Raw genomic sequence first — 26,994 nt, 5'->3', positions numbered from 1 at the left:
CGGACAGGCAGCAGCCTCAGAAGGCAGCAGGCTTCTCTGCCAGAGATGCTGGAAGGAACCAGTCCTGCTAACACCTTGACTTCAGCCCCTTACAGCTCTTAAGACGTGTGGCCTCCAGAACTGAAGAAATGCATGTTGGGTTGTCTTGAGCCACCAAACTTGTGGTAACTTGTTACAGCAGCAGCGGGAAACTAACGCTGTCACTGAGCCATGCCTCAACAGTGTATAATACCGCCCAAAAAAGGTAGCACAATTACAATGATGTTTGTTTTCCAGGAAACACCGTTTTTACTGCCAAAACATGAAATTACTCGATGCTACCACCAGTCATTTATGTGGCATAATTTATCACAAAAGTATAGTCAGTTCTACATACATTACAATGGTGATGTATCTGTCCTGCTCTCAAGACCGTGCTTATAACATTGTATTTCCATATTTCTAAAACATCAGATACTTAATGTCAAAGGTCTGAACAACACGGAAAACTACAATGAATAAAAAAGTCCTACGACTCACAGATAAAAATGTGGGGGTAGGCTAGTTTTCAGTTACGGTAACTAAACTCTTGTGTTTATACTTTTTAAAAACAAGTTCTTAAGTACTGAAGAATTCATACATATTTATCAGTCTCAAGTCATTAGTGTTAATCACCCTGTTGTCACTACTTGAGGGCAAAAAAAATCATGTCACCTCCAGAACCTTAACCTCACATGACATCACCACCCCTTCTTTAACTTTACCAGCATACATTGCATGTGAATTATTTTACAATAATTAAGTTGGCTGCAGAAGCCACAAGGAGTTTTTCGATAAGTTTGAACACAAAGAATTCTGACGACCATGAGTAGACCCAGTAGAGATGTTCCTTAGATGCTGAGCCCCAAACACAAATGACCGGAGAGCGTGCCCTCCCTCCAAAGAGAGTTCCAAGTGCCTCTCAGTGCACACTGCTCGTCAGGGCATGGAGACGAGCATGGAGACCCAGTCTGAAGTCCCAGGCACTGAGCTGATGGGGAAAGATCAACACGTTTGATAGAAACTTTCATGCAGCGAGAGAAACTGCGCGTGCCACACACACACACAAAACGAACAGTGAGGAGAGAACTCTAGAGAGGACGGTGATTAAAAAAGAACCTCCTTAACTCTCACGGTTCATAGTTCACCACTTCCTAAAGGCACAAATGTGGAGGCGAGTATCACATCTCCACGACCTGGATCATATCATTATGTTTAACTTGACTGCACAGTAAAACCCATGCGATTCCTACCCGACACCAGGAATTCAGGCATCTTCATTTAGACATATCACATGATCATCTAATTCCCCAGACAGCAGTTGCCAACTGACTGGTGCATTTGATGTTTGTTTGGGCTCCGCAGCCCCAGCACACAGCCGCCCACCCACCGCTGCCTCAGTTGTTTCAATCAACACCTCTCACTCCCAGAGGACATGCCAGGGAGCCACAAAGGACCTGAGTCAGAGTTCGAGGGTACAGAGGGGACCCAGAGCATGGCTTATTATTCTTAATCTTTCTTTCTGCAGGCAGTAAACCTAACCGTCCCCTCTCCTGTGGCCCAAAGTCCATCACTTGCCAGAGCTCTGGCTGGAGGAAAAAGGAGCTGTGAACAGCACCAGAGTCCTCTGGAAGCAGCAGGTAGGACCGGGGCCCCCTGCAGAGGGAGGGGCTGCCGGGTCCCAGGTGGGTGCAGACCCTCGGAAATACCTCCCAACCAACAGGCGAGCCTGGTGGGAACCCCAGTGGCAGGCAAAGAGAGAGCTCACCTTGCATCCGTCAGACAGACACCAGCCTCTCCCGCAAGCTGAACAATGAAATGCTCGATTCCAGCTTTTTTTTTTTAAAGATTTTATTTATTTATCTTTTTTAGAGGGGAAGAGAAAGAGAGAGGGAGAGAAATATCAATGTATGGTTGCCTTTCATGCATCCCCTGCTGGGAACTGGCCTGCAGGGAACCTGCCTGCAACCCAGGCATGTGCCCTGACTGGGAATCAAACTGCGATTGTCTGGGTCACAGGCCTGCGCTCAATCCACTGAGCTACACCAGCCAGGGCCTCGATTCCAGCTTTTGAGAAAATCGAGGAATGTGGGAAGAAAAAAAGGAGGAAAAAAGGGAGAGCGGCAGTGTGCGGCAAACAAAGGCTCACCCCGGAAACAAGTAGCACACACTCTCCGTCTACGTCTCCATGTTACCGGCAGCCCAGAGGTGGAGATGGCTCGTTCCTATCCTTCCAGGTTCTGGAAGGTGGATCTACTCTGAACATGAAGCTTAAGAAATCACTGCGTATTTTCAAAGGGCTCCGTCAGGTCATCTTCTTTACGCACTGAGACTCCAAAACCACTTAATGAAAAGGAATAGCTGGTACGTTCATCAGTTCTATAAACTAATAACAAAATACCCCAATTGGGACACCAATACTGATTAGTGCCCTAATCAGCAATTGTTTTTCAGATTTGATGAGGGTGGGGTGGGGTTTGAAGGATGGTGAAGCTCTATGTGTTGTATAAAGCAATTTGGCCCCTTCCCATATTAGGGACCCTGCCGTAACCAAGTCTTCCCAGTGTACTGGAGAAATCATCAAAAACCCATCAATACTCTTAAAAATACAAGCATTTGTTCCAGCATGCTCTCAATACATGGCCATACATACAAGTTATGCAGATATCAAAGGGGAAATCGCCCCGGCAGGGTAGCTCAGGGGGTTGGAGTGTTGCCCCCACGCTCCAGGGTTGTGGGTTCGATCCTTGGTCAGGGCATGTGGGGGAATCGACCAGTGAGCATGAATGAGTGGGACAACGAATTGATCTCTCTCTCTCACACACACACCAATGCATACATACATACACACACATGTACATATATACACAATTGCTCAAAAGTGAAAGAAAGAGGAGCCCCACCCTGCACTGTTCGGGGCCACCCAGCAGCTCTAACCGCAGCAACACCGTCCTCTCCATCTAGACAAGAAACTATAACCAGGACCCAAGCGTCACATGTCACTCATCAGTGTGCCACGCCACACACAGCTTATCTCTGGAAAAGAAATGAATTTAAAGGATCGGCAGCATGAAAAAAGCAGACCTGTCAATAAAAGACAATGCAGCACATTCTACAGAAATAAGAACATTTTTTTGGAAATACAGCCTTTGATCGGGGAGGAGTTAAGGACACATCAAATCCAGGTCCTCACCCTGAGAAAAGCCATCTCCTACCCCACAACTACCCTGTCATTCTAAGTAGAGGACCACCTTGAACTTGAGAGTCATTCATGGACCATCTTGAACACAGAAGTCGTTCACGGTCACCTTGGCCTCTCCGCACTACGGGCACCGCGCTACAGCCTTCCCTCTGGCCACAGACATCTTTCCAAACACCGTCCGTTCACGAAGCTCTTCCAGATACAATGGTTCAACGACTCCTCCCGATATCAAGTAAAACCCACCCTCCTGACATTGCTCACACACCAGGGCCTAGCCTGGGGCCAGCCTCCTCCTCCGGCCTCCGCCCCACCACGTGCCCTCCCCACCCTGTGCTTCCCTCGCCCCTCAGCCTCAGCCCCCAGTTCAGAATGCTGCCTTCACAGTCCTTTCCTACCTGTCCTTCAGGATGACTCAGATGGCTTGTCTGGAAATGGCTTGCCTGGGCTCCTTCTACCCTCTCCTACGCTTTCCTGGCCAAGTTTCATTCTGGTGCCTACTACTTAGGATTGCAAGCCTTTATTTTTCTGTACACTTTCCTACCACCAGCAAGGACCTAGCAAATAGCAGTTGCTAATTTCTTGGTTGATGCTAAAGGAGGAGCTAATTGCTTCGGATTGAGAAATGCGTGAGAGGCGATACACAGGTGGAGATCTTAAGGAAAACTTCATGTGAAGTTGGTGTCACTTGAAAGGGATCTGGAAGGGTGAGCAGTGGTTTCTGGGTTTCACCACAGAGAGGAAAGGCAGTCCACGCTCGGGGAGTGGCAGGAGCAAAGGGAGAGAGACAGGAAAGCCACGGCGTGAGGTGTACATGTGTGCTCACGCAGACAGACACGTGTGCTCACGCAGACACATTTCTTTCTCATTACTCTGCTCCTCTTGGGGGGCCAGTAGCATCCTTCCCCCAAACACGTGTCTTACGTGTCCAACCAAACCACAAACTCTTCAGGGATGGGAGGACTTTGGGTGAATAACTTTTGAACATTGTCAAGTATTTCTCTGTACCATAGTGTCCCCATTCCTTCTCCACAGGCAATGAACAGCCCCCCCCCCCCCCCCCCCCCCCAATGCCGGGGCCTCCGGATCCAGTGCCTGGAAAAGAAATGACACCAAAATCAGGGCTGTGAACTGAATAGCTATTAAGCCCAGGAAGAATGTGTCTGATTTGGTGAGAGCAGATATCTGAATAACCTGGTGGGAGTCCCGGGTAATTAGGACCCACTGTGCCGGGGAAACCATGGTTCTGGCGAAGTTCCTCTGGACCAGGACTCTCTCCTACAGGGTGAAGTACGTCGGCTGGGAAGGCCAGCTGCAGCCAAGGTCAGCCAACTCCACATAAATCCCTTTCTCTAATATCACAAAACTTAAGAGAGAAGCCATTCAGATTACTATACAGAAACATTTAAAATGGGCTCATTAAATGCAAATTAAAACAGAAACACTGAATAAGCACTGGGCCCCCATTAAAGGCTGAAAAGACAGCAGGTAAGAAACAATTTTCAATGATCAAAGAACTAAAAGCTAACAGAATAAAGTATTCTGCATTGAAACTGCTTTCATGAATATGAAGCATTTTGAACTAAGGAGAATTTTTTTTCTCTTCACATTCTTCAAAGAAGCTTTGGAGGTGGAAATGGATTTGCGTACCTTAGTACAAAGTACTTTCATTGTTTCATTTTCAGGCAATGAAGCTATGAGTTTCAAAAAAAAAAAATACAGACTTCAAAAATAGCCTTTAGAAATAGCTCCAAAATCTAAAAGGTCATAAAGTCATTATTTTAGAGCTTTTGGACTCAAAGAAATGTACATAGTTATGCAAAATCTTCTATGCTAAAATGTAGTAGAAGTTCTTTTGTGACACAATCCCACCTCATCGTAAAGAGAAGCTTCAGAGCCCTGTGCCGGTGCTGGGACATGGGTCGTCCTCCCTCCAAAGGCAGAGGAACGACAGGGCGGGCAGAGTGCACAGCTCATTCAATGGGAAATACCAGTTCTGAGAGTTTAACATTCACCGCATTCAAGCCTTAAAACAAATGTGTAGGCCTGTGGGCCAATAGTAAAGTCGGACTGCCCAATCCTGATGGCAGGGCATTTTTTTCTGATTTTTTACTCATGTATCCCGGCGCCTGGAGCAGTACAGGGCACACAGTAGGTGCATAATTATTGGATCTGCTCTTGTGAAAATAACAAATGCACTGTTATATGAGAAGTGAGAAGTTTTTCCTTCATACATTCATCTTACTAATTAAAATACACTGGTTTTCATCTCTCAGAAGGCAAACATAAAAATATTTCATAGGACACAGGGGAAGTGAGCAGTCTTACAAATACTGTCGGAGAGGCAGGGCCGCCCCTGACCACTGCGCAGCCTGGGTACTGCTCACAGGTGCTAGCCCTGGGCATGGGAAGCGGGGGTACAGGAGAGAGAAGACACCCAGTAAGTGCTCCAGGGGGTGTCTTTCAGCCCAGAGGGGCAGCTCTTTGGGCCTTTTTGTGATAGATATGAGTGTAAGATAGTATGCTTAACTTTAGAACAATTTGGAACTACCAATACTTTGCAGAATTCAAAATCGACAAACACTTTGCCTTGTCTAAAAAACCTACCTTATTATTTTTACTGTATATATATGCTAACATATGCAAATAAAGTGATATAGTCACAAACATTCTGATGATAGCACTTGTCTGTAAACTTACTGAGGCTCATTTATTGAAAAGCATTTGAGTAATTTATGTGCATCCATAAATAAAAGATTAGGCAGGGATTACCATGCAATACATGTGTGTTAGTTTTCTAAGAGACGTTAAGCTAAAAAAGGGACAGAAGGGACTATGTTCTCGTTACTATATAACTTTAAATCAAAAATCTTTTTAAAGAATAAGACATTGAATTTGACTTCCAGTCCTAGCAATGGTGTTGCACATATGGTTACGTGCTTTAATATCTGATACCACTCAAACACCTCAACCCAGTTTGTCAGGACACTTAGCAGACAGCACAAACATCACTATTAAAACTCAATTTTAAACACAAAGGCTTGCCAACTTAAAAAAAGGCTGAAACATATTTTTCATAAAGATGTCAACCAACCAAAAGGGGGAAGATATTTGCAAACGATACCTCCAATAAGGAATTAATATTCAAAATACATAAAGAACTCATATAACTAAAAAACAAAAAAAATAAACCATCCAGGTAAAAAGTGAGCAGAGGACCTGAACAGACACTTCTCCCAAGAAGACATACAAATGGTCAACAGATACTCAGCTTCACTAACTATCAAGGAAATGCAAATCAAAACTACAGTGAGATACCACCTCACACCTGCTGGAATGGCTGCCATCAACAAGACAGGTAATAGCAAGTGTGGGAGAGGCTGTGGAGAAACAGGGACCCTCATTCTCTGCTGGTGGAATGCAAACTGGCACCGCCACTGTGGGGAACAGTATGCAGGGCCCCCAAACATCCACAATAGAGTTACCCCATGACCCACAATCCCTCCCCTGAGCACCTACTGTAGGAAAATTTTGAAAACACTCATTGGCAAAGACACATGCACCCCTATGTCCATTTCAGCATTATCCACAGAGGCCAAGACACGGAGACACCGAAGTGTCCTTCGACAGGGGACTGGATGAAGAAGACATCGCACGTGCGTACTACTCGGCCGAAAAGACGAAATGCTGCCACTTGTGACAACACAGAGGGACCTGGAGAATCTCATGCTGAGCATTTAAAATGAGTCAATCGCTGAAAGCCAAGAACTGTATGATTTCACTCACATGTGGGGTATGAAACTGAAAGCAGTAAGTGAACAAACGATACAAACAAGGGTAAAGCGGAGTAAAGGGTAAAGCAGGTCAAATACGAAAAAAGAGGTGCCAAAAATTATATTTTCCTAAGTTGAATTTTCTTAAGGTTTCCCCATCCTGCTTACATTATCTTAAAGTCCTTCCCCATACTTCTCACAAAGTCATAATTTTTCATTGACTTCAATTAAATTCCACTTCTGTAGCTGTCTAGGTCGGGGCATTTAACACATCAGTCATTAAATTATCCCAGTGAAAATGTAAGCAATTTTGAAACGGTCTCTGTGCCAGGAGGGAAATCTGGGTTTTAAGAAAGGAAAGGGAAGATAACTGTGTTGGTAGAGAGGTAATAATTTATTCCTGTTGTACCAAGAAACCCATGTCCTGGTTTTCCTCAAAAGTGAGCCAAGATTTAAAGGAAGCGGAAGAGTGCGGTCCACATTAAAGAGGCTGTAGTGACGCAAGAGGGCAGAGACGTGCAATGGCGAGCTCCGAGGACACACATCTTTACACAGAGAGAAACAACCCCCAGCTATATAGCTGTGCACACTCAATCGCCAGCTTATCACTGGGTATAAACTGGAATGCCGTTCCAAAGTTTAGTTTCCAAAGTTTGCCTGCTCCAAAGTTTAGTCACATTAACAGGAAGCCCCGCCCTCCACACCTTCCCTGCAAGGCCTCCAATCTCCACTGCTTTACCCCTCCCTACCCGAGGCAACCAAGCCCCAAATGGCAGTGAAAATGTCTGTTCAAATGCATCTACTGATAGATGCAGGCAATGCAACTAGTTATGTAAAGTAATTTGTTGCACATTGTCCACAAGATTGTTATTTGAAAGGCACTTAAACCCATGGTTGGGCCGCGGATTTAATCACCTATTTTGTAATATACACTTATTGAAATCCACCCTACATTCCCATGTCATTACCAGTTAGGGATCACTGTCTAATCACCAAATCCAAAGATCACACTCTTCCTTCTTGTGTTCCTCAATCCCAAATAAAAACAATTAAACTGCCTAAACATATTGCGTCCTAATAGTTACTTGTATAATCATTTATTAGCTATTAATTTAGAATTAAGTGATGATTTTTACATCTTAAATCACTATCTTTACATAGCTTTATCATGAACTTGCTTCTTTAAAAAATATTCACACACTAGATTAAGTAGAATTAAAATAACATTGGCACAAGCATCTTCGAAATAAGTATACCTTATCTGACAGTATTTATTTTGAAATTTTTTTCTACTTGGTTTTCTGATTCAGTTCAGATTAGTGTTTACAGGTGGTTCTTATGCAATTCTCACCTAAAAACTCAAAAGTTTTAAAAAATGTGTACATTTTTCTTGATTTGGTAACTTTCAAAAGTCACGCCACGCTAGAAACTGAAGAAAAACTGGACCGCAGCCGCAAGTTTTCCCACGGCTCAAACCGCTCCAGCCAACGGTGTGAGTCTCCCCAGGCCTGGCCGACGGTTTTACTCTTCAACATCCATTTAATACAGAAAAGACAAGAGCTTATCACTGCATGCAAACTTTCACATTTTAACAATCCACCTCTCATCTTTACGGATTGACTACATCCGACTCCAAATGCACTTGATGTCATCCAAAGTGTTTTGTAAATGGTGCTCATTGGGAATAATTCCCAAATAAACTCACCAAACCGATACATATTCTAGAGCAAGCCTCTGTGGTAATAGACTCCTCAACCCCCCCCATAAACCATGTGAGCAGTGGGAGGCAACGTTTTCTAATCACACTATGCATTTCCACTAATTTTCCTAAAATAACTGTCGGCTTAACGATCCTTGAATAGAGGAACTTTGTTGTACAGTGTTTATAAACAATTCTAACAGCCACTTCCAAAGCTTTATTCACAATAATGCACCTAGGTCGTTCTGCTTAATAACTTTTCATAATGAATACGTTACGTTCATTCTTTATGCAAAAAGTTTTAATCCTTGTATTATTTGCTCTTTATTATTCTTTTACGTCTGACCGCCAATGAGAGATTTAATAGGAAAAATTTCAGGGAGCAAGAAGTTTAAATCCACCTGCAGGAATTTCTTAGGCTCCCCACTACCATCACCAGGTTCCTTCCATTAGAGTTTAACACTCGGCTACGGACTCCCTTAAAGAGCCCCAGACACTGGGTATACACTACGTTGTCTGTCTGGTCTAAGCTGGGAGACAGCAGCCCAGGGGACCTCGGCACGGAGCCCCCAAGTCTGGAGGGCAGCGCGCTGGGGGCAGGACCGCGGGGCGGGGCTTCACCTTGGGGGCGCACAAGTGCAAACCAGGTTCCTTCGCCACCTTGTCACAGCGGGCAGCCTGTCAAACCAGGAGTGGGGCGGGAGCTTATAGCAACACACACTCTCCCGCAGCACAGCGGGCACCGGGAGGCCGGCGGCGGGGACATGGCCTCGCTGTCACTGACAGTTGGCACCCCGGGTGGGGGGAGGAGGCACTGTGGAGTCCCCGTGTCCCGCGGACTGGCGTGGCGCCACAGCAGGGCGCAGGGCGGCGCAGAGAGGCTGTACCTGACAGGCACCACGTACCGATCATGGTCACTGGGCAGGTGAAGACTGCTGGACATGAAGGGGGCCACCGCGATCACAGGCGCCAGCCAGCGCCTCTCACCAGGGGCGTGTTTTCGGGGGTTAAATCGACCAAGACTCCCTTCCTCCGCTCCAGGCTGTCGGAGTACGCACGCGCAGAATGTGAGCAGCCCGCGGCCTTCTGGGAGTCGTAGTTTTAGCGCAAAGTTTCACCCCGCCAGCCGCCCGCCGCTCTTCCGGGTTAAGGCCCAGGAAACATACGTCACCGGGGGTGGGGCCATTCACCCACGCACTGTTGACGTGTCGCTTAGCAACCGAGAAGCTCACCTGTGGAAGCGCGTTGTAGCTCCAGCCTTGATCCCGCCTGCTTCCCGCCCCGCCCCTCCCCTCAAACCCCGTCACCTAGGAGCTGCCCAACATCTGGATCAACCTGGGCACGACGAGCGGTTGCATGTCTACCTTTAACGCGCCTTTTGACATTTTTTCCCCGACCTCCTCACATCCGTAAAACCTACTGATTCTTGTACTACACGTTTTGTGAGAACAAGACATTTTCTAGGAAGATGGTGGCAGAAAAAAAGACCCTACCCAAATGCCCTGAAAAGATGCCGAAGAAGAGGACCAAGCTGCTGGCCCAACAGTCGCTCCCGGCGCACCAGCCTCACACCCTGGTTTCTGAGGGCTTCACAGTCAAAGCCATGATGAAAAACTCAGTCGTAAGTGATTTTGCTGACTTGAATGCACTCGCTGCAAATCAGTGGACACAAGGTTACCCAGGTTGGCCGGCCCTGGCATGGAGCCATGACCTGGGTGGTCTTTGCCAAAAATGGCAATTACTCGGCCAGTAGCAGACGGTGCCCAACTTGTGGCGGTCCAGGCTAGGTTGTTAGGGAGGATCTTGAGCCAGTGATACTCCCTGCGCATTTATAAGCACTTTTCTAATAGTTTATGGTTTCTAGACCACCCAAAATTACCCTTAAGGCCTAAGACTTAAGACTTACGGTATTCGTGAAGGAAAAAGACACCCTTTGTTATTCCTTAACTAGCCCCACTCGGCAGAAGGCCTTATAGGTAGCCAGTTCTTAGGGACCATAAACTCTTTTGCAAATTTGCCATGTACTTATATACAACTGGGAATATAAACTCATTAAATAGCCTACAATTAGAAATCATTCCCTCAACCTGGGGAATATCAGAATATCCTAGCATTTAGTCTAACAACACTCTTTACTGTAACAAAACTCTTTCTTATTAAGTGGTATCAGCTTGTTAGAATACTAAAAGGCAACTTAATATGTCTATTTCCAACCATACCTTTTAAATGATGATTTTTTAAAATCTAAGCTTCAGTTAAAATACCTCTGGCTATTAATACAATTCATATTTCATTTTTATTATTTATGGTAGTTAAAATAGTTTCAATACTGTTGAGGAAAAAGGAATAAGTGCTTTAACTACTTGCATGATAAGTTTTTAAAAAGCCTTTCCATCTGTTGTACAGCTTCAAATTTTATATGCTATACTCAGTTTTACTAGTGTGAAGCACCTGTCTGAGAATGAGATGTTAAATAATAAATACAGCTTTCAAATTTGTATAATTTACTCTCTGAGAGGATCTGACTTACTACATAGTAACTCATTATGTTAAATGAATAGTGTTGCTTTCCAGTGTCACATTATTTGTTTTACATAAATGTTGCAAAACTAATACCTATTCCAAAACCACATTCTCAATGAAAACATTAATGAAACAGATTACCTCTAGAACCCTAGGTTTCATTTCCATGTTGGTAACAAATGATATTCTGGTTACTGGCACGTGATTTACAATAGTTAAAATTATTCTGAGTAGATGAGAACTTCCGCTGGTCGTAACTTCAGTCATTGTGTGTGTATTGCACGTGACTAGGTGGTCACGGGAGGCAAGATGACTATTTATCAGCAATACCAAATAATATAACTGTTCAAGTGAATTATTTGTTTTTTCTTATGATCATAATCTTACTGACTTTTCAGTGCTATCTATATTTTTGCACAGATGTAAAATATATTGGTCTGATTATTTCTCTAAACCTATGTTCATAATCATGTCTTTTTTTTAAAGGCCTTATACTAAAGTCACAGCTCTGGAAAATCAAATATTTCAGTATTGCCAAATGTAGGGAGTATCCTTACAAAACTCAAAAAAAACCAAAAACCCAGATTATGAAGCCTTCTTTATAAAACATCTTATTGGAGATAAGTGATCTTATTTTCATATTTTTAAGGAAAATATATTTGTGTAATACCTATTTTTCTACTGGGATCTTCAAAATATTTCACTTTATTCAGTAGGAATCATAATTCATAGATGCAAACATTATTCAGCCATTCATTTAGTCATTCAATCAATACCTTTTTAAAAACAGTTTGACTAATAACTTGTTAAACACAGTTCTGGAAATTTAGGATCAGTAAAACAAACTCCCTGTTCTTAATATTCCAAGGAAAACCACCACCAACAACAAGGATAAAATCTTGATAACAGAAAGGTAGGCAATACTGTTTATATAAACTAACTTCAGTGATATAGAAAATAAAACCATTTTCATAACCAGTGATTATATTTCACTGTTCTGTTTTCAACAATGTAGAACTTTTGGCATTATAAAGTCAAAACATCCCTCTTTTTTAAGTTTTATTTCTATTCAGAAAATAATATGCCGATCTCCAGCTTTTCTTCATTACAACCCCTTGTTCTGAAAACCAGCCCCCCAAACATTTTTCTAGAGTTAGGGCTCACCTTCAGTTCCCTCTTTCAAACACTTGCTAATAAATACATCACCATCCAGTGGTGACTGGAAAAGACACAAAAGACAGACAGAACGGTACCCCAAGGAGTTGTATGTGTGACTGTTCTGTTGCTGTGAAAGTGCTTTAGTAATATAAGCACACAAACTCGATCGTAAACAGATTTGTTCAGGCGGGCTGTGCCAGCAGAAATCCTAAAGTCCTAATTTATATACGAAGTGCAGACTTACTTATAAAGTAATAGTAAATGTAGATATAAAGGCTTTAAATCCCAGTATCAAATGTTCTTCAATAGTGAGTGGTCCCATGACTTGCTTGAAACTGTTGTTGCAGTCTGTATGCAAACAAGCAATGATAGAAGCCGTGCAATCAGATAATAATATTCAAATCCATATCGTTGTACTGTTTGCCTGAGAAGAGCGATATGACATTTAGAATGTGAAGATTTTACAGTCCACTTCCCCTTTGAAGGCCTTGTCTGTGGGTGGTACAGGCTGGATCGGAAACCAGTAGCTGCCTGTGCACTGGCTTCATCTCAACAGCAGGTGCTCGCCACGCTCATCTGCCTTCTGAGGAAGCAAGTTAGGTCATGGGTCAAAGGTTATGATAGAGAAATCGATGGCAAGGAAAGCTTTATATTGCTGTTTTCCTTTTCCATAGACCATAGATGTTTCATGCTCAAAAGAATGGTGAAAATATTTACTATTAGCTTAGTTACCTAGAAACGTTTATACTTTCAATCATATTCATTCAAAACACAGTGGTGTATGTAGATAGTCCATATTTATAAATTATATTTTAAGGTACTGATTTGGCTGTTGTTCACAAATAACAATAGCTTAACTAAGGTGGAAGCTGCTTCTCTCGCATACAAAAGTCGAAATCTGTACCCAGTCCAGGGAGGGCAGGTCCTGCTGCCACACCACATAGGTCCAGGGACACAGGAATCTTGTTCAGCCCCCTGTAGGATGACACCCTGGGTCAAGGCGGGCTCACCACCACCAGGGTCAAGTTCCTACCCTCAGGAGGGAGGCAAGAGGAAGCAGAGAACTTCCTCTAATGGCATGACCAGGACACTGTACCACATTTTCACTCGCATCCCACTGGATAGAATTTATTCATAGACCTGCATTTTCTCTCTTTGCAAATACCTGTGAAAGATAAATTCTTGCAGCCACTCCCGACCACCACCTCCATTCCACCAGGAAAAGGCTAAAGAAAGAGTATGTGGTCCCAAAAGGGCAGAATCTCCAACACCTATGTCACGCAGCAGAGATAAAGGGGGAGGAGCCACTGCAAGAAGACAGGCAGAAGTGGAGGGCAAGACACTTCCTTAGAAGGGGTGCCAGAAGGTGCACCCCTCACTTCTGCTCCCATCCACTGCCAAAACTTTGCCTTTGTAGGGGAGGCTGAGAAATACGGTCTCTCTTACTGTTAGCCCTGTGTCCAGCTAAAAAGCCTTAGGTGCTTTATTACTGTAATAAAGGCAACGAGGGAAATTGGGGGGTGGTGACATGTGTCCTCCACCAATACTGAATGTTTCTAGTGGAGAAGACAAGGAAAGGAGTTACTGTACAAAGAAATACACATCCACCAATACTCACTGCAGTGGAAGTGCCACTGCACTTCCTGTTGTCACAGGATGACCAGTGACAACAACCAGATGGAGGCCCACCTCACCTTGTGTCTAGGTTTTTACAGTGTCATCTGAACAGGTTGCTAGACTCCATCCACCGAATGCCTGCTCGCCTCAATCGCCCACCACTGCTGTTAAACGCATCTTTCCAGGACAGTGCTCTCTTATCACTGCCGAAAGCTTTGGGGTCCCTTCAATTCTTATAGAAAAAACAGGCCTGGTCCCTCCACAGGGCCTGCTGGGACCTAACCCTATGCTATGGTGTTAACTTCATCTCTCTTCATCGCTGGCTTTGGCCAAATTAAACTGTAAGTCTTCAGAGTGGTGATCTTGCTCACTCCGCTCCCTTTGCTTGAGGGCCCTTCTCTCTACATATCTGCACGCTGAATCTCCTCCGTCATTAGGTAACAGATATGTCCTGGTCACTGGGCCGCCTGCTGTTGTAGGTGCTGGAACCTAGCGGTCAGGAACAGGGAGAAAAAACGCCCGCCTTCACGGAGCGGCTGAAATGCCAGCTGCTTTCACTCTCTCCCTTTGTCAACCAAGACAGACACTGGTCTCTGCTCATTGTTTTCTTTTTAATTGATTTTAGAAAGGGGAAGTGGGGGAAGAGGGAGAGAAACATTGATCAGTTACCTTCTGCGCTTACCCTGACTGAGGATTGAACCTGCAACTCAGGCACATGCCCTGACCAGGAATCGAACCCCTGACCTTTCAGTCTGCAGGATGATACCCAACCGACTGGGCCGCATCAGCCGGGGCTGTTTTCTGCTGTGTAGAAGTGACTTGTGCTTATGCTGTAGCTCCTCTCGGGCATTCCCGGTGAGGGCAGCACCTGCGTCTCACTCATTCCCATCATCCTAACCAGCACCCATCAGTGCGTTCAAATATCTGATGGAGGAAGGACCGCAATTCTGCCCTTTCCTTCTGTGTCATCATCTCCTTCTTGTTGCTCTGATTGTTTTCTGTCTCTAGTTCGGATTTTGTTTCTTTCTTTAACCGCCCTCCTCCACTCCAGGAGCCCAGCGTGATCAGGACACTACTCCCCTCTAACCCTTGGGCAGCTCCCCGTCTCACTCAGAGTAAAAGTTGGTTACCCTTCTAGGTAGGAGGCCCTCAACCAGCCGCGTGCCTTCTTCATCCTTAACCTCAGCGCTTTCTCCCTCCCTCATCCTGTCCTGCCCACAGTAGGTTCCCGCAGTTCCCTGTGTTCAGATGCGTGGCTGCCCCGCACCTTAGCCCGGCTGTTCCCTCTGCCTGAACGCAACGTCCCCACGGGTCACTATCTCTTCATCCTTCCGTTGCTGTTCAGAAACTAACTTCTTAGTGAAGACTTCCCCCGCTTAGTGACCCCTCCACCCCTGTCCCACCCATCTTCTTCCCATTTTGCATCTTTTTCCTGAACACTGTACCCCGTAGCTCTCATGTGGGGCAGCTCACGTCTTCTCCCAGGCAGAGTAAGCTCCTCGAAGGCAGAGAACTGGTGCTGTTTACTCACTGCTGTATCTCCAGCTCCAGAAAAGTTTCTGGCACGTAGTAGGTGCTATTTTTTTTTCAGTCAAATGGATTAATGAATGATGGTGGTTTATATCATAATTAGACGATCCTCTTGGAAGCAGCTTCAAGAAAATGCTAGTGGTGTTATGTAAATATAAGATATGGGAATTAGATTAATTTACAAATGTTTTCTACTATATTTTCATTCTAATTGGCTTATTATAAAAGTTGCACAGGCTCATTGAAAAACACTGCACTGGTTTGGCTTAGAAAGGCTTTCTCCAGCTAAGATTACGGGAAAAGATTTAGCCTTTCTTCCCCTTTGCCTGCTGATAATTTCCAACTTTTATTTTAAAGCTTTGCTACATCTTGATTCATTTTGGTTTAGGAAGTAAGGTAAAAATTTGGATTCTTTTTTTTTTTATTCAACTGGCCAAAGGGTTATTACATGACTCTGTACATATAATTAAACTAAATTATATCAAATATCTTTCTATTTGCTTTGAATCACCTACCAGTGCTGTACGCATATTAATGTAATAGCTTTCTGTACGCTTCCATGCGTCATCGAACTTGCCGTCCCTGTTCCAAGTGGCTTTCCAACCGTCCTATGAGGGGGCAGGGCAGACTCCTATTTGCACTTGGCATATGAGCCTAAGACAATTTAATTTTTTGTTGTGGTGGTTTGGGGACACATTAAACAGCAGAGCAAGAAATGGAACCTCTATTTCTAGATTTCTCTCGCTTAGACTAGTCTCCTCTGGATACTGTTTTACAGACTTTGGTTGACGTACAATATGTGGACAGAAAACCCATACGTTGGGTGTATATCACTCGATAAATATTAACCCAAACTCACTGGGTGGGCCAGCGCCTGGTGCACCCTCTCAGGCCCCTCCCACCCCTGCCCAAACTGCCCACGCTGCCTTTCCCTGTCCGCGGGGCCCTCAAATACGCAGCTGTTCTGTGTCTGGCTCCTGGTCCACCCCCGTCTTTGTGAGATTCGCTCCCATTGCTGCATATGATAATGGATCTTTCGTGCTCATCACTGCATAGCATTTTCATCTGTGGACATAACAATTCATCCATCCCTCTATTGATAAGGATTTCTTTGTGTGATTTCTAGGTTGGGACTGTTACAAATACTGCTGCTAGGACAATTCCAGTACATCCTTGCAGAACATACGTACAGACGTCCAAGGATGTATACTGGGAATCTCTGGGTCTGAGGGTGCGCAAGTTAGCTGTTAGTACCTGTATTAAATGTGTCTCCAAGTTGATTTTTCAAATTTCAACTCTGCCAGCTCCATATGAGAGAGCCACTTGCTCTATAGTCTCACCAATAATGCATATTTTCTTTATTTTGCATCTTAGGAATCCTAGTGGGTGTGCGATGTTATCTCACCGTGGATTTATTATTTATTATCACTGTGACTAATGAACATTAAAACTTTCTAATATATTTACTGGCCATTTGACCGTCTTCCTTTTTGAAGTGTCTTTTCAAGACTGTTGTCTGTTTTTTCTTGGCTTGATTTGGCTCATGTGTGATACTTTTAATTTTCCATATTCTATTCTAAGTGATAGGAGGCATCTTTCAAATATGTACATCGCAAGTGTGGTTTCCCACTCTGTCAGTTTCCTTTCTGTTTTCTTCTTGGTGATCTTTATCCCTCTCCTTTTAAAACATAAAAAGAAAAATTTATTTTTTGCGAGAAAAAAATCTCAAACATTTTATTTATGTATTTATGTAATAATATATTTCCCAAGCATTTTTAATAGCTTCACATTCACAAGGCTTGGAAAATGAATTTCAGAGATCAGAAATAAAACGAACAATCGCAGAACGATGAAATAAGATGTAAGTAAAATAGAAAGCCTGAGCTGAAGGAGAGGAGAGTCGATTTTTGTCATTCTTAAGGATCAGTGTTTTTATTGATTGATTTCCACATTTCTTTCTAAGTGTCTGGGCATGGGCTGTTGAAAGGTGAGCATTATGCGCTCCTCATTGTCACAAAAGCAGCAGCCCATCACCAGTCTCCACGGGGAATTTGAGACTTCGCTGCACTGGATTCTCGGAGAAAGCGATCACGTGCCGGTTTACATACAGCAGGTGCTCCCTTAGCATTATTTCCTTCACCGCCCTCGTGGTCAACACGGGCTCCTTATAATGCTGATGAGCAGAAAATTGATTCCAGTTGGGGGCGCAGTCCCTGGAGTTTGCAGTTCTCCCGTGTGGGCACGGGACTCGGGCTTCCTCCCGCACTCCAGACATGTGCAGGTGAGATGAATGGCGTCCCCTCTGGCCCAGTCTGTGGGAGCGTGTGTGAGTGACCCGGTGCTGGAAGGGCGACCGTTCGGGGCAGTCCCACCTGGCCGGGGACAGGAGTCGTCCAGCCACCTGTGACCCTGAACTGGACTCAGCAGGTTGGAAAAGTGCTGTCTTTCTTGTTTTTATTCATCCCTCTTAAATGTGTGTAGAGCTCACATTTATTTCCGAGTTTCGTGTTAGCAGGGTTAGGGGGTCTTTATTTAGATGTTTGGCGATGTTTCTGTGACCAGAAACATGCACTAGGAGCTTCTCTCGTTTTTATTAATGAGCCCAAGGCAACACGGGGATCCTTGCACCGTCTCACAAAAGTCTCTAACCCAGAGCCCATGGACCACGTCAAGGACTGACTGTCCTCAGGACATGCTGTATCTGCCACTTTTAATAACTTACGAGAAGTGCAGTAGCAAATGTCTTCCTGAGGAATCGGATTTTTGCCTGTGATAAAATCGACGCGGTACCCGTACGTGGGCTCTCAGTGGTCCAGTTTGATGCAGGAACGTGGACCCATGAGGGGGTGCACCGCGGCGATCTCAGCTCTGCTGGGTCTCAGTTCATTTTCTGGCACAAGCGAGGTGGCTGCTGGTCCCTACAGGGGCAGGTGCAACCTGACCCCGGCTCCCAGAGAGAAGCATGTTGGCCAAAGTTGAAAAGGTGAGGGCGACCCAGGGGAAGGGTGGCAGAGGCTCGGAGACAGACAACACAGACTAGGCAGGCCTTCTGCTCCTTCGCCATGAGTCTCTGTTTACTGCTTCCTTTGACCAAAAGCACTAGGGCGTGAGTTCTGTCCATTACACACACACTTAAAAAGTTTTAAATGTATGTATTTCTATAGAACATATATGCAAAGTATATATGTACTCTCCGTAAAGTACATATACATTTTGCATATTTAGTTTGTGTTGGGTATAATTATAATACTTTATATGAAATTTTAGGGATTCCTTCTAACACGCTGATATTTAGCATGTCATTACAATTTCTCATAAGCATTTAAAAGACTTCGTAAAATTCCATCCTCTGATGACCAGACATGTGCAGTAAGTAACTTCCTTAGTTGTTTACCTAGGTTGCTTTCAGTTGTTCCTTTAATACACATCATTGAGATGCATAAATTCGCTTTCTGTGATTTGGCATAGCTCCTTGAGACACAATTTCTGAAGTAGAATTGTTGGGTTAGTAATTTTGAGAATCAGAAGACTCTAGTGAAGGTTTGACTTATGTGAGCACCTGCTCTCTCTCCGGTGGCCAGGGCTCTAGGCCTGGGGGGTTCGCGCACCCCAGGCCCCTCCCGCCGTCTCCCTTCTCACCTGCCTCGAGTTCAGAGGATCAGCAGCCCCGGAACCTGTTCCTGGTACATATTATAAATGGAAACAGCCAAGGCCATGGTTCTTGGGCCGCTAATCGCAGTCACCTGGGGGGCTTCAACAGGCTTGTTCCTGGGCTCTCATCTGGGATTCTGATTTAATTGTTCTGCGCGTGGATTAATCAGTGTTTACTAGGGACTCAGAACTGGGGACAGTATATTGGGAAGATCTGAAAAAGCTATTTAGTCAATTTTTACAGAGAGATGACAGAGGAATGTTCTATTCCCCACTGTTACTCTTCTGTGTTATACATACTATTCAGAGATATTTGAGAGGAGTTTTTAACCAATGTAACACAGTTTTAATCATAACTGTTATTTTCTCTCCGTTGATCTCCTTATGCCTTTCTTTTTAAATACCTTTCTAAATATGTAATCTATTGCATTTTTCATTACCATTTAGTCCCCTTGTACCTCCCCTCCACCAGCAATTACCACACTGTTGTCCCTGTCCACGAGCCCTGTTTTATTACAGATTATTATTCTTGTTAGTAAAATGATATGCAATTAAAATTTTGCTTTCCATTTTGATATGGATGTTATTTATGAGGAGTTATTTTCCCCATGGTTGGGGCTTTATAATCATGCTTTCATTATGATACTTTAATAGATTCATTGTGGAATGGTTATGTATTATGGTCGCTAAAGTTTTAGCTGCTTGGAATTTATTAGTTATTGGTCTAGAATAGGATTATTTTTTAGAACTGTCCTATAGAATCTTGAAACATTTTGTCTATAGTTATTTTGAATTATTAACTGAAGATAACTGTCTTATCTGCAGAAGATGACAGAGTATTATTATAAAGGTATTGTTACTATTTAATAATGTAAGTCACAAATGATAAGGGTTAGGTCCATCATAAGCAATCCTGAAATAGGCAGATGAGTTTTGGTATTTCTTCTTATTTATTGGGTTGGCCAGAAAGTCCATGTTTCTTTCTGGAAGATAAAGGACACACTTTTCATTTTCACCAATAACTTTATTGATTTGGATATTTTGAGTATGTCAGCTGTCTCCTGCATGGTACGATGTTGATTGTTCTCAACTAATATTTTGATTTGATTATTATCAACTTCCACTGGTCCACCCGACCGTGGAGCATCGTCCGCTGAGAAATCTCCAGCACAAAACTTCACAAACCACTTCTGACACGTTCCATCAGTCACAGCACCTTCTCCATACACTGCGCAAATCTTTTCTTGTGTTTCAGTTGTGTTTTTTACCTTTCTTGAAATAATAAAGCACAATATGCAGAAAATGTTGCTTATTCTCTTCCATCTTCAATATTAAAATGATTGCACAAAAATTCACCAATTTGGCTCAGTTGTTTTTTAAACACACGCTGATATGACAGCTGTCACAATACAATCGAACAAAATTGTTTCAAATTAACTTAAAGACAACTTAGCACTATTAAAGCCATCCTATGAAAAAAAATGAACATTTTGGCCAACCCAGTATTTTCTACATTCCTACTTAATGTCCATTAAACAGGATTTTTTCTAGGTTATCTAATTGCTTGAAGCTTTAGAAAATAGAACTAACTGATATCTATTTATATTATGAAATGTTTATGGTTCTTGTGATTTTGATCAGTAAGGAGAAAATCCAAAGAAAAATTACAAATGAGAACTGAAAACAATGGAGGGAACTGCATCGAGATGCATTCATTTGTTTCTCGTTAAGGGTAAGCAGGGGGCCTGTTGAATGCCCGGATTCGGAGCTCTGAGATGACCTGCCGAGAGGTGACAGCCTTACTCATAGGGACTCAAGGGACTAGATTTCCTGCCTGTGTCGGTAGCATTGCAATTACTTTATTTTCTGGAAAACATCCATTTGTGTTCTCAGTGTGTGTAGTTCATGTGTAATGCCCTTAAAATGGGCTTTAAAGCAGAAGGTTCAGGAAGACTGATTTTTGCTCTGCTTCCTTAATAAGAATTGACGTAACAACGTGTCTTACACCTTGAGGGAGGGGACAGGGGGTGTTCAGATGCATCTTTGATCGAAGAGTGACCGCGGGCCACACCGAGCTTCACAATGTAGGGTGACCGCTGACTTGGTAGGACCTTAGAGAGTCAGATGAGAGACGTTCAGGTTTGGTGTTTGGGATCCAAGAACTGACTCTCACGGGAGTGTCCCAACTTTTGGCGTCTCTGGGCTACAATGAAAGAAATATTGTCTTGGGCCACATGTTAAATACACTGCCACACGTAATCACACAAAGTCTCATAATGTCTTAAACAAATTTAGAATTTTGTGTCGGCCCACTGTCAGTTGGGTTGGACACCCTGCAAGCGTGTATAAGGTAATTCAGTTAGTCCGTGGGAGAGAAGACGTGTTATATCCAGGGGGAGAGTTATTTTTAACTTTTCCATAGACATATAGGAATCATAGCATAAACAGAAATTTAGGATACCATTATCCATGAATTTGTTTATTTACCAAGGTTACTGTCATTTAGGAAGAGGCATGTAAATTGCTATCATAAAGAATAATTGTGTTGTATAAATATAATTTATATTTAGAATTCTCCTCCTAAACCAATTGAAATTAAAGTCATAGATGTAGCATAAGCTAGAGAAATTAAAACTAGAAAAAATGTGATTATAAAATAGATGCCAAATAAAATAATGGGTACAAAATAGGTCATGGCTAATTACCTTCCTTTCGTGGTTTACACTTGGAAGAGAAGCCACAGAGAAACACATTTCAGATGGCCTGCCCTAAGTCGGTGCAGCTGTGAATAAGTGGTCCCCGAGACAGACAGTGAATCCTTTACCAAACATCTGTCCTGTACCTTGTGTAAAAAGTCGTTTTACATCATAAAATTATAAGTATCTCAAAATTAAGAAAAACAACACACTGTTAAATGTTTTTGCATGGCCATAAAACATTATTTGAATTTAACGTGGCATTATATTTAAATACATTTTAGGATTTATTTGAGGCAGCGATGACACAGAGCCGCAACCGTTGGTCAAGTTGTTGCGTATCACTACTTCTTTCCTTCCTATTGTCAGAAGTATCCCAGCTGCATGGAGATAGCTCAGTTCCTCTGACCACTAGCTGGCGGGCATCAGGGTCGTTTCCAGGGCACAGCTGTGAAAGCAGCTGCCAGAGCACTGGCGGACCAGTCCTTGTGCGGACCAGTCCTTGTGTGGAGGTGCAGGGCTCAGCCTCGATTGGGTACCTGAGAGCGGACAGACTGCCTGTGCCGGTGGGACAGGCCCGAAGCCCCCGCCTGTCCGCTCTGTCCCCAGCTGGCCCGTGAAGTTATTGACGGCAGTGACAGGTTCTTCCTTGTCGTCTTTGAGAGCTCCCAGGGTGTGGACAGGCCTGATAGTTACATGAGAGTCGTCCTCTTTGGTCTAGAATACGTAGAATAGAAAGAAAAATCAGTTTTACTTCTTATTTCACTAAGTGTAAACGGCATCGCTGTGTACAACAGCTTTCTCAGAAGGTGAAAACACCATCGCTGATACACAGTGTCAACATACAGTTATTAGATGAGCTCTCTTAAAGTGTTTTTACGTTAAATTATGAAAACAAAGTCTCCATAATTTTCTCTACTAAATATATTTATGCTTGTATTCACTTTCTCCATTCTAGGTTACCCAACATATATCAATGTTCGGAATTTCTCATTAAAAAGCTCCAGTAGTTAGTACTTTCACATTTTGCTTCGTTCATTGAGATTTATTTGTTCCTTGTCCATAAAACACAAATTTATGTTCGCCTTCATTTATTTGCTTTCAGTGATATCTTAGGGATCGTTTTATAAGAAACCATAAATTTATTTCGGCCTTGGGCCGGCAGCTAGCTTCATGCTGACCTAGTTGCATGCATGCAATTTAGTGAATTTTGGAAATTTGAACAACAGCACATTAAACTGGAATGATGAACCAATAAAATTTTTTATTGCATTCAAAATATTATTTCTTAGACATTCACACTGTCATTTTGCTCATTAAAATTATTCTAGGATCATAAGTTACAACATGTACTCCTTAGGCTAAAAAAAGAAAAGAATCAGATCTTTCCCAGTGATCAAACGATTCAGCCTGACTACAAGATGAATCTCCTTTTGGAAAAGGAGAACAGGGTTTGTAACCAGCTCTCCCGCCTTCAGCTAATTGAGTCTAGTTCTTGGGAAATCGTTCCTGTGGTGTCTGCAATGCTCTTCACATGTTAAGTGCTATGGTTTGTTGCAAAGTTACCTTCATGTAGTCTTTGCTGGGATGCAACATTGGATTTAAACTTGCAAAGCCTCAGCCGCTTCATCAGCAGTCAGAAACACTACAGCTTCAGAGGTGTTCGCGGGGAATGAGTGAAATATCACAGTGAAACACAGACGCGCCCAGCCCTGTGGAAGTCGAGCGGAAGCCCTCCGGAGATGGTGGTCCTGTGTTTTTCACAAATCTGCTGCCGTGTACTTGGCCTGGCCTGTGAAACAGACCTGAGTGGGCTTTCCAGGATTCCCCCGTCTTCCACGCTTCAGCTGCTGGTGGCAGTGAACTGTGTGCGCAGGAAGGCATGGTGACGCTTATGAGTCACTCAGGCACCATTTCGTGTTTGCCTAATCACCTCAGCACTCTTTCCCGTGGTTTACAAATGCACTGAATTCACTAAGGAAGGCACCACTGCTGACCTTTTTTGCACTAGTAAAAGGTATTTCCAAACCGTAGACGTTATTTTTATTTTGACAATATATATATATTTCAAGCACTTTTATAAATGATTTCTTTAGCTTTTTAGGACAGACTTTAAAATTAGCATAACATCTAACCTTGTTGCTACTTCTGTTTTCCGTAATAGTTAATTAGGGTTGTCTTTACCTTTTAAGTAAATAATAAAAATGTAAGAAGAAAAATATTATAGCTGAGTATTTTAGATTCTAATTTGGCCACTAAACGCATTAATCCAAACAAACAGAGATTATAGACATTATTCACGTTTCCATTAGCCCTTCCAACATTGGTGTCTAATTGTCACTTGTTTCTCCCCTAATTCCGTCCAAGTGATATAATTAAATGATACCACTTATCTAGCGGTGGTACTGAAGTCTTCTGTGTCTTTGCAAGACATAAAAAGGGAGAATGGGTGTTTTAATAAAATGGGGTTACCTTCTGTTAAAAATTTTTTTAAGTTTTTAGTCTCTGTCTTAATTATGAATATCAAATAGAGCCTCTCAGATGAGTGACACAGGCTAATTTCAAATCGGCTCTACATGGACACACATCCTCCTCATTTTCCCGAGTCTGGGCCTAAATTGCTCTGCTTGCATTGGGAATCAGAAATTGATTGGGTTGCTGTGGAAACTGGAAAAGCGTACTGCTGGGTGCAGGAAAACCACAGCAGAAGGTGCTGTTCTCGTAACAGTCTGCTGCCCTCGGTGCCCGGCAACAGTGCGCTGGTACAGTGTTCACACCCCGGCCCCCAAATGCTTCTCCTCGGAATACTGCTTTGTGGTCAGTCTTAATCCTCTAAATGGCTTTTTTTCTTTTTTGCACCAAATACCATTATTACATGTTTAATTTGTTTCCACCTTGGATCCTTTTTTTTTTTTTTACACAAATGAAACTAGTTTCTATTTTATTCATATTTACAAGGCATACCATAGGAAAAAAATAGGAAGCACAGTAAAATATTCTTTAGAAGTCAATCATCTGAAGCATTTCAAAGACTTAACAAGATGTAAAATGAGCGCAAAAATCAGTTAAAAAAGAATTCTTAACACTTGGTGATACAGACAGCCTAGAAGTGAAGATCTATTTTACACGAAGAAAAACAATATTATTCATCTTACCACGTGAGAGCGAAGATGAGCCTTATTTGTTCTTGAAAGTTTGTCTTTGAAATTTTGCCTTTTGTATGAAGTTGAGAAAGTGAAGATTGACCAAAGGAATGAGCCAAAAAGTCAGAAGCAGAAATAAGGGGACTCGGAGTGAGGTCAGCCCCCAGGGTGGTGGCACAAATTCCCACGAACACCAGCTTTTCTGGACATTTCCGTTGGTTTACTGATTTCAGTAAGAACACATGCAAAAAAAAAAAAACACCTGTGGTTTCTAAAGTTTAAAAATATTCCCAGTCCCTCATAGTTCTTAGGAAACCAAGGGGTCACAAGAAAAGAGATTCACCTGCTGCAGAAGGTGGACAGAGCTGAGTCCACAGCCAGAGGCCGGCTGCAGGCGCCCACTTCAGCTCTCACGTCAGGGATGAACAAAATGCGGTGCTTCTCCTGGTCTGTTGTTGTAAGTGGTTCCAGACCCTGAGCAAAGGAATCTGCTGTGGCAGAATCTAAATGATGTGTTAGTGCATCATTGAAACGTGTGTGTGAGTTGTGTAGATTCCAGACTTGGGAACTTCATTCCAGCATACACTCCAGAAGGAAGTTCGGAACCACTGATCATGTTTTGAGCAGATGTAAACAGATTGTATCTTTAGAAGTGAGTTCTTGTCTTTTAAGAGCAGGGACATAGGCAAAAAGTATGCAGCAGTTTTCATATACTGTTTACCCTGAATTTAGATTTGTGAACCAGAGGTGGAGGGAACATCTGTCCAGATACATATGCTATTCTGCACACATTTTACTGTGTTTTAAAAAAAATAGGTAATGATAGTTTAAAAGTCAGCAGGGAACACACTGAAAGCCCATTTCTGCTTTACAAAGGCAGCCAGGTATTTGCGTCATATGGGATATTTTATGCATTTTATGTAAATATGTATGCGTACTCATTATCATCAGACTCCCCAGTTTGAGAAAAGTCAGAGCTGTACATAATGATGTTACAGTTTTACTTTGCTTTTCTTTCATTTGTAATCGGGTTCAGCAGCTTTTCATTGGTCTGTTAGCTGAGTGTCTCCTTTGCTAACTGTCCGCTGTACCTTTGCCCATTTTTCTATTGGTGTCTTTCTTTTTATTATTCAGTGTGAGGGATCTGTAGTAGAGGTATTTATATCTTTTACCGGCTATCTTTTATAAATATCTCCTTCCTTTCTGTGCCCTGTCTTTTCACTCAATTACTAGAGTCTTCTGATAAAGCAGAATTTATTAATTTTAAGATTGTCAAGTGTATCAATCTTTTCTTTCATGGTTAGAGCCTTTTTGGTCTGGATGGAGAAGTCATTCCTGATCCTGGGACTATAAAATCACCCTTATTTTTCACACTTAGTTTTACATTCTACCTGGAATTATTTTTTGAGTAAGCTGTGAGGCAGAATCAAGTTTCATCTCATCAATCTTTGTTTTGGAGCAAACTAGCACCACTTTTGGAAAACACTGCTGATTTCCCATGGTCTCTCAGCACAAACTCCACCCTAGCTTAAGTGTTCGTATTTGTTTGCGTTTGTTGCTGGACCCATCTTCGTCTTATTAACTCCACACCATGTGCTGCTCTCTGGGAGAGTAAGTCTTCCAGCGTTTTTCTTCTTCAGAATCAACTTAGAAAATATTTTTTGGCCCCTTGAGTTTTCATATAAACTTTAAATTCCCTTATACAGTTTGTCAAGTTACAGAAGAAAGTTTGGATTTGGATTGAGGTTGCAATGATTCATATACATCAATGACCAGAGTCGGCCTCTTTGTTCTATTGAATCGTCCAGTTCTTGAATGTGTTATGTCACAAATTATTTAGGTCTTTAATTTCTCTCTAAAAAGTTTTACAGTATTCTTACAGAGGTCCTACATATATTTCTTGATATTTATTTCTTAGTACATGTTTATGCCAATGTAGATGGCCTAGTCTTTGAGAGATTTTTCTAGTTTTTAATACATACAATTA

The 26,994-nt window shown here is 42.8% G+C and overlaps 2 protein-coding genes across 2 annotated transcripts in view; one reads left to right on the top strand and one right to left on the bottom strand.

The window, feature by feature from the left end:
- PRKN (parkin RBR E3 ubiquitin protein ligase) overlaps positions 1 to 9,731 on the bottom strand; it is an 869,798-nt gene extending 860,067 nt beyond the window's left edge. The window contains exon 1 of the mRNA XM_053668746.1: positions 9,577 to 9,731. Within this exon, the coding sequence (XP_053524721.1) occupies positions 9,577 to 9,601 (25 nt within the window). The 5' untranslated portion in view covers positions 9,602 to 9,731. The remainder of the gene's footprint in view (positions 1 to 9,576) is intronic.
- A 288-nt stretch (positions 9,732 to 10,019) lies between these two features.
- The window catches only part of PACRG (parkin coregulated), a 382,996-nt gene continuing 366,021 nt past the window's right edge, over positions 10,020 to 26,994 (top strand). The window contains exon 1 of the mRNA XM_053668777.1: positions 10,020 to 10,310. Within this exon, the coding sequence (XP_053524752.1) occupies positions 10,158 to 10,310 (153 nt within the window). The 5' untranslated portion in view covers positions 10,020 to 10,157. The remainder of the gene's footprint in view (positions 10,311 to 26,994) is intronic.

This window comes from Artibeus jamaicensis, unplaced genomic scaffold, assembly GCF_021234435.1.
Source record: "Artibeus jamaicensis isolate MK-2021 breed Jamaican fruit bat unplaced genomic scaffold, CSHL_Jam_final contig_497, whole genome shotgun sequence".
Taxonomy (NCBI): domain Eukaryota; kingdom Metazoa; phylum Chordata; class Mammalia; order Chiroptera; family Phyllostomidae; genus Artibeus; species Artibeus jamaicensis.
The sequence above is the reverse complement of the archived record's forward strand: the minus strand, read 5'-3'. Positions and strand labels throughout refer to the sequence as shown.